The 8,823-nt window shown below is 31.2% G+C and overlaps 1 protein-coding gene across 1 annotated transcript; it reads right to left on the bottom strand.

The window, feature by feature from the left end:
* Positions 1-311: 311 nt before the first annotated feature.
* Positions 312-5,033, bottom strand: LOC148581576 (uncharacterized). The gene is made up of 12 exons (XM_088492619.1): positions 4,972-5,033; positions 4,768-4,882; positions 4,639-4,697; positions 4,009-4,126; positions 3,364-3,482; positions 2,802-3,272; positions 2,576-2,653; positions 2,340-2,533; positions 2,070-2,258; positions 1,697-1,880; positions 754-836; positions 312-664 (listed from the first exon to the last, which is right to left on the bottom strand). The coding sequence occupies exons 1-12, from the start codon at positions 5,031-5,033 to the stop codon at positions 312-314; spliced, it is 2,025 nt and encodes a 674-aa protein (XP_088348745.1).
* Between the last annotated feature and the right edge of the window lie 3,790 nt (positions 5,034-8,823).

The following is an 8,823-nucleotide window of genomic DNA, read 5'->3' as shown; positions in this document are numbered from 1 at the left end:
AAGTCTCCACCTAGTACAACCACTTTTCCTCCAAAAGAAAAATCTTTGTTATATGTTGGATAAAACCTCATGATATCACCTAAGAACTTATCAAGTGCTTCATAGCAGTACCTACTAACCATTGGAGCCTCATCCCAAATTATAAGTTTGGCTTTCAACAGTAGCATTGCTTGAGGAGAACCAGGTTTGATGTTACATACAGAATCCTTAGTTATATTCAGCGGTATTTTGAACCTTGAGTGTGCCGTTCTTCCATTGGGAAGAAGCAAAGATGCAATACCACTTGAAGCAATGTTTAACACAATATCACCCTATGAGCGAATCTCAGCAGATATAAGGTTCCAGAGAAATATTTTCCCAGTACTCTCATGACCATACACAGAAAAAATTCCTTCATCACAATACACAGCTGTAACAATTTTATCGAATGCATATTTCTGCTCAGGTATTGCGATGGCTAACATGTCTGAGGAATTTTTCTTTAAATCATCCCTGTTAAAGTTTAGCTCTTCCCTGATAACCCTTTCGGTTAACAAAGAACTATCAACTTCAGTTGCTAAAGGCATAGGAAGATAGTCTTTCATAGTTTTACCATAGAAATGTAAGATCTTGTCTATATCTATTAAGCATAACTGATTAATCTCATCATCTAACATGGTTAACTCTGCATATTATACGATACTGTAAAAATTCAAATAAACTAAAAATGATCAATAATGAAGAACTTTTATAATTGCAATTATAAAAACTTACCCCTCATGTTCATCATGGTTCTCTGTCGATACAAAATATCATCTGAGAGTTCATGCCAACATCTATCCCAGACATGTTCTGGTCTTGAGATATTATTGGATGTTAAAAGAATGACAAATAACCTTTTAATATATGATCTTGAGGCCCATGAGATTGCTTCCTTAATTGCATCAATGAATTCTTCGTCATCTTGCAAGAGTCCAAGGACGAAGTATGCATCTCTATACGTAGCATAAATTGTTCCTCCTACTATTTTTATATCTCAAAAATTCATACATCCTCTTTGAGTATTCAAGAGAAGTCATTGGTAATATTATTTGGTATTTGTTGCAAAAAACTTGGTTAAAATCCCACTTTTAAATTGCTAAATGAATTAGGCTATGCGATTTCAATTATTATGTAGCTACACATCCACATAAGATTAATTTTTCTAAAAAATATAGAACAATTCTAAAATTGTATAATCTACAAATTATAACTGCTGAAAGTTATTTGAACATTTGTTTTCTAGTGTAGATAAATCGAATAAAATGGACGTGGGGTACATGCTGTTAAGATTTTAAATTTAAATCATCAAATATATAAGATCAAAATTGAATATAAACTCGTCATTACCTGCAAGTACATGAGTCAACCTTCCAATTGCGAAGCCTTGCTTTCAAGGAAATCACTTTAAAGCATCGTCCATCCAAACAAACTTGGTTAGAAACTCAGCATAAGTCAGACTTCGAGCATAGGGATATGACATGTTCGCCGCCATCCATCCCAAAAACATGGACTTGAGATATTGCTCTTTCGACGATATCATTCACATTAGAAGTTTCACTATAAATCACATGTTGCTCATCCTCCAAATGGAATGGAAGTCTAATCACAAATGGTTCTTTCTCTTAGATTTCATATCCAAATAAATCAGACTGCCTCACATGCCGAAAAAATGTACCTACAATCGTAGTAATTCCTAATTTCCTCAACAACTTGTGTTGCTTCTGACGGATCACCAGTGTTGTATAGGGTAGTTGTTACACGGTCATTGCCCTTGTGTACATACTTAAACAAATACATAATAGAACTTGTTTGGCATGTGTATTCCATATTTATGTGGCACCCGAACTTGAGCAACAATTCTAGATTATAAGGAATAATGAACTTATTGTCTAGTACACATTCCCTTTTCTTCACTGTTCGACCGTTATCAGTATGTCTATATTTGGGAAATCCGGCTTCATCAATGAGTGTTCACTGTCTAAATTCTTTGGGATAAAACTTTGAGCATGATCCATTCTTCATGCAAGGTGAATTCTTATTGTACGAACCACATGGACCATGTACCATATAATTTTGAACAGTTCCATGTAGATTTGGCCTTTCATTTTCATCAGGAATCTCAGTTGTTATATGTTTGTCTATGTCATCTGGTGTTTGTGGCTTGAACTCGTTACTCATGAATAAAAGGATATGTGTATGCGGAAGCCCTCTCTTTTGAAACTCTATAGTGCAAACATCTAAAAATTGAAAAAGACAAATGAGCAAAACATTACAACATAAGATTTTAATAAGGTGTTGCATAAACACAAACTTATTACATCCCAAAATTTTGCCAAAGATTTTTTTCTCTTTTAGGTCATCAATCAAACCATCAAGTTTGATCTTGAAAACTTGACACAATATATCAGCGCGATCTTTTGCCTTTAATCCAATGGGAGTCACTTCTCTTTTTATCTCATTCCATTCAGGGTTGCAGGTCATAGTGATAAAATAGCTAGGATATCCTGCATATCTGCAAATTGTAAATGTATCTTTACAATTATTCATCATGTACCTAGGTCCACCGGTAAAAGCACTGGGAATAATGATTCTTTTGCCAAGCCTTGTAGCATCTACATCCTCGTTTATAAGACTTTCATGCAGACATTTGTATTTATCAACCTTCAACTATGGTTGTTTACACCTAAAGGATTTTAACCTCTCTGATTTCACCATTGTGTAGGCATCTACCAGAAACTGTTGGAATAATCTCTTTGATCTCAGAATTAACGGAGATTCACCCGTCCTTTTCTGTACATAGTTGAAAAGCAAAGAATTGTCGCAAAGTGATTGTTTTGTTTTTCTTTGTAGGCCTAGCGGAGATAGAATCTGATGTTGCAATACCCAAACGAAATCCATCCTTCCCATACAAAAACAACAATGGATATTGCAAGGCTAAATAAGATAGGTGAAAAACATCAATCTGTTGGAGCTTTCTAGTTTGACTCTTTATAATAATATCTCTATCTTTGTTTAGTTGTTCGACATCGCCAACAATCAATGTAGCCACTTCAGATGCAGATGGCAAGTTGTATGTCCTGCCATCTGTAGTCTTTTTATTAATCAACATAAGCTTTATGTTTGTGCAATTTTTCTGTTGGTACCTATCTCTCGCATAGTAAAAACTCTTTGCCAAACTATTATATTTGTCTAGCATGTTTCTTAATATTGCTACAATTTTCTTATCCTGCTCATTTATAGTTTTATTGAAACTGCACACAAAAAAATACATAATAAATTTTATATTATTTTTTTCACAGATAAAAAATAACTAAAATGTTTGACTGGTTGCATGAAAATTACCGAAGTGTGCCTATTCGATTATCAATATCATTTTCTATGTCATAGATATATAGTTGGGCAAATGTTGGTCGCAGACTATCCGGAGGAAGTAAGCTACCAAGCCTATGGTAGTTTTGACCCTAGGCTTAAAAATTGGTGGAGCAGTCCTATTATTCACCCACGGTCAATTTTTTCGGCCATTGATGTAAAATAAAATATTGAATTAAATGCCCTTATAATATTTAGGAAATGAATACTTCTTTGATCTCCTCTAGTATGAAGCTGAATGAGCTCATCAGGAGGCACAGAAAGTAGAGGAAGTTCGATCTTTCCTTCCATACAACATAATAAAAATTTTAGTTCGGGCGACTATTTGAATTTAGCAAGCCTTTCTTCAGACCACATCCATGCTTTACAGTGTTGACATTGATAAATAGGATTTTCTATATCCCACACATCTGCCGAATGAACTCTCTTTAGATACTCATTTGTCATACCGATGCAATTTAGTCCATGATGTACACAAAGATGCAAATAAATATACAGATAAAATTTTTACATACCGTCTATAGTTTCTGAGGATGGTATAAAATTATCTTCTATATTCACATCCGATATTGAATCATGATAACCATTCAAATGGTTTCAACAGCAGAAACTACATACATTCAACTCTTTCACCATCTCAGTACATGTCCGTCCGAATAAAGCTGCGGCCTCCTTATCGAACACAACAAAAGTTGTTGTAGCAGTACCATAAAAAACTAACAAATTCAACTTATACCTACTTTTTTATTAAAAAATATCAATTAACACTTGGTCTGTCACCCTTTAGTTACAATAAAATCATAAAAATTATATTCAACATAATTTAAATGCTCAAACACAATTTTTTTAGGCTTATCAGTTTTCTAGATTTTAGTCTAGCAGAGAAGACTTTGGTATAAAATTGTTGTAGGTATATGAATTTTTTCTATGCACTTTATATCATTTTGCCAATTTTTTTTTTTTTTGTGGATAGACAATATTTCCATCAATCAAAGCAGTTTTTGTTTTTAATAAATTGTTCTCTTATTGTCTATTAAATATTGGTATTAAGCTAGATATTGCTAAATAAATTAAAAAGAGACATAATCAATTACATAACTATATTGTTTTTTTATGAAAAGATTGCACAAATAAGTCCAATTAGAGTCGTACATATTAACCACATTATTCACGTCCTTATTACAACCATCGCAGAATTATGTATCCGCATTAGCTTTTGCCTTCATGCTGCAAACACAAGATTTATACCACCAACTTAGAACAGGTTCAACATCAAGAATAGTAGCCAGAACAACATTAAATCCAACCTACATAGGAACAGTTTGAAAGTAAAAAAAAGAACCAAACATAAAAAGTAGTTTTCTATAAGGCACTCACATCCGCAGCCGCACGTAACTCCTTTGTTGTCTTCCTCTCAGTGGAATATAAAACTTCATCTTCATTAACATATGCCGGTTTGACAGAAAGCACAGACAGGTACTGCGAGATCTCTCTACAGTACATGCTACTTATCAATCACAATGGCATAAAAATACAGTCAATATGCACAACCATAAATAATTCACAATATTGATACAATACCTTTTTTGAAGCATCACAACCTCAGGAACATCTGGATTTATCAAGAGACTGGTACCATACATAATATTCTATAAAATATTGGTACCTATGTACAACAATCATTGCTTAAATGAGTTGTATAATTATACATGACAGAAAAATTATCGAATGGAAAGTAACCAAAAGTGTCCTTAGATTTAAAAAAATAACTATAATCTACTGTGAACCTAATTAATTAGTAAAATTTTTTATTTTAGCAATGAGCTATACAAAAAATATTTATTGCAAATATAAAATAATAAAAAGTATTATATAATAACAAAAATATAGCTTGAAATTATATATTGATTAATTAATTGTTGAGTAATTCAACATAGAATTTACAATAAAAAAAAAAAAACTGGTGATACAATTTATCCACGTGTATATAATAATATTTTTTATCACTTCAAATTTTAATTTCTAGAACGCAAGCCATTTGTCGGAATTGTTATTACTGTTTTCTATAATTTCACTAGTAATTCCACATGATCAAAAGTATTAAAACACAAAACACAGTACTTATAATTTTGCTTCCACGACATGTAGTATCACACTCTAAAATTTAAAAACAACAATTTAAAAGTATATACGCCGTTCTCCATTGCTGGCGTATATACTTGCTTGCTGGGAGAGAGAAGACCCAAAAAGACTAAAAGAGGACTTTGGGTGCGGGTTGAAATTAATTGTATGAGATCCGGATAGATTTTCTATTTGCCCAACTTAGAATCGGGATTAGTCTTCGTAGACCCATGTTTTGTTAAGATGCAATGGAGGCAAGCAAGCCAACATGGTGTGGGCCTTATTTTTTTATTCCCCTTTTATCATAATTCACAAATTCTATACTTTGTATGATTGTTGCATAAATCATGGATCTACATTGGTCTACCTAGGAAATTAATTTATTTTGCTTACGTTTTAGAATGAGTTTAATTAATAATTTGTTATATAAAATTATTTTATATTATTAATAAATCAAATCTAATGATATTAGTTAATAATACATAAAATAATTTCATTTAAAATGAAGAAAGTTTTGCCTTATATTACTTTTGCTTACGGAAATATAAAAATTAAAACTTAACAATTCATGTAATATAAAAGGCCAAAGAAATAAGATAATTTATAAATTATCTTTAATTTATATATAATATAATTAAATTTAATAAATTCAATTAAAATAAATAATAAATTATTTATTTTATTTCAAACTTTATAAATGAATAAACTAATTAACTAATATAAGGAATTACAATTAATGTAGTAAAATTAATCAAGTATTATATACTATAATAAATTACATTGATATTTAAATATCTAATCAAATCAATTAGCTGATATAATTAAGTCATATCAAAACATTTAAAAATACACCGGTCTTAATTAAATACTATCTATATTATATAAACTACATTTAAATCCATTTTTTCGTGCGTATATAATTTAAAGTAATTTACAATTTATTTTATTGAATATTACAATATAAAATAATTTATAAATTAACATTAATTCATATATAATATATAATTAAATTTAATGAATTTAATTAGAATAAAAAATAAATTATTTATTTTATTTTAGACTTCATAAAGGAAAAAATCAATTCACTAATATAACGAATTACAATTAATGTAGTATAATTAATTAAGTAATATAAATGATAATAATTATATTAATATTTAAATATTTAATCAAATCAATTAGTTGAAATAATTAAGTCATTGCAATAAATTGTATTGAATGAGTTAAAATAATTAAATCAGGAAACACTCTCCAGAGCATACCACATCAGCTCCATCATTAAGTGTAGAAATCCGATTTTTATATAATAGAATAGATACATGCAGCATATATATATATATATTATAAAAAGAAGGAAAAGAACATATTCTTTTTAAAAAAGGTGGGATCAGCATCAGATTACCTTCTTAAAATTAAGAAAGTGGTTGATTCTCTTACTACTGTTAGAGCTCCTTTAACTGATGCAGAATACACCAATATCATTCTAGATGGCTTAAATGAAGATTATCAATCTTTTCTCACCTATGTTACAGCAAAAGATCTACCCTACTCTATTCCTGATCTTAAAGCTCTCTTGATGGTTCAAGAAGACATTTTTGAGAGATTCAAAAAACCGGATTCCTCTATGGTGCAGGTAAATTTTACTCAGTCACAACCTGTTAATCAAAACAATTCTGATCCTAGCTTTGGAAGACACACAACAAACATGCCTAGTAGAGAAACTTATGGTAGAAGAGGCCGTGGAGGAAAATCGCAACGTGGAGGCAGGGGTGCATGGAATAATCCTAATCGTCCATAATGCCAAATTTGTGGCAAGTTAGGACATGTTGCCAGTTACTGTTATTTTCGATTTGATCAACAATTCCAGCATGCCCAACAAAATTCAGGTTCATCCTCCATGCACAATGCCCTACCTCCACCTCCCTCCTTTCATAACCCCAGAGCATTGCTAGCTACACCCATTACTATGGCTGACCCTTCATAGTATGTTGATTCTGGAGCTTCTCATCACTGTACTCCAGGTCAGTCCAACTTACAGCAATCACAAGAATACCATGGTCAAGATCAGGTGTATATAAGTAATGGTTCAGGTATAAAGATTCAGCATGTTGGAAAATCCTTTTTACATCATAAACCAACTGAAAAGAGATACTATCTTTATGATTTATTGCATGTCCCTTCAATTGCTCATAATCTTGTTAGCGTATCAAAATTTGCAAGAGATAATCAAGTTTATTTCTCTTTTTGGCCTGATGTGTGTTTTGTGAAATCTCAGGCTACCAAGGAGGTGCTTCTCCAAGGAACAACAACTAATGGCATGTATAGATTTCAAAAAGTTTATATTCTAAAAATAAAAACAGATTGTAGTCAGTTTAATTCTCATGTTCTTATAGCTAAACTTTATCTCTAGATATGTATCACAAGAGATTTGGTCACCCAACAATGCAAATTGTAAAATCCATTATAGCAAGTTATTCACTACCTATTAATAATAATGAATCTAATACTGTTATGTGTGATTCATGTTGTTTGGCTAAATCTCACAGACTTCCTTATTCTCCATCTACTACTATATATGATTCCCCCTTATCTTTAGTTGTCTGATATCTGGGGACCAGCCCCAATTACTGCTCATACAGGTGTTAGATATTATGCATCTTTCATTGACACTTACTCAAGGCACACTACTATATATTTCTTAACCAATAAATCACAAGTTTTCAGTGTGTTTAAACTATATAAAGCTCAAATAGAAAAGTAACTTGGACATTCTATAAAAGCTCTACAAACTGATAATGCTAGAGAGTATTTATCTAAGACTTTTACAAATTTTTTAGCCCAAGAAGGTATTATACATAGGCTTACTTGCCTTCATACTCCACAATAAAATGGGATAACCGAAAGGAAGAATAGGCATAACTGCTCTAGCTCTTTTAGCCACTGCCTCCCTTCCTTTAACTCTATGGAATGAGGCTTTTGCAACTTCAGTTTATTTAATTAATCGTATGCCTTCATATGTAACAAGGAATAAATTACCTTTTGAATTGTTATTTCATAACAAACCTGATTATGCTTCTTTAAGAGTGTTTGGTTACTTATGTTTTCCACATACTAGACCATATAATGTGCATAAGCTAGAATATAAATCGAAACCTTGTTTGTTTCTTGGTTATTCTTTAAATCAGAAAGGATATAAATGCTTAACAAAGTATGGAAAAATAATTACCTCTAGGGATGTTAATTTTCATGAAACTACCTTTCCTTCTCTCTCTTTTTTTCTTCATAATAATAATGATCAAAATTCAGGTGTTA

The sequence above is a fragment of the Arachis ipaensis genome, chromosome B10, assembly GCF_059453495.1.
Source record: "Arachis ipaensis isolate K30076 ecotype BB chromosome B10, ASM5945349v1, whole genome shotgun sequence".
In the NCBI taxonomy this organism is placed as follows: domain Eukaryota; kingdom Viridiplantae; phylum Streptophyta; class Magnoliopsida; order Fabales; family Fabaceae; genus Arachis; species Arachis ipaensis.
This window is presented reverse-complemented; position numbering and strand designations above follow the sequence as displayed.

What these genes read in the sequence shown, in the direction of transcription:
- LOC148581576 (XM_088492619.1), bottom strand. Translation starts at nt 5,033, where the DNA reads ATGTATGGTACCAGTCTCTTGATAAATCCAGATGTTCCTGAGGTTGTG. An exon ending in AGTTACGTGCGGCTGCGGAT is followed by an intron (nt 4,698 to 4,767) that starts GTGAGTGCCTTA and finishes GTTCCTATGTAG; the next exon opens with GTTGGATTTAATGTTGTTCT. An exon ending in AACCATGATGAACATGAGGG is followed by an intron (nt 665 to 753) that starts GTAAGTTTTTAT and finishes TATAATATGCAG; the next exon opens with AGTTAACCATGTTAGATGAT.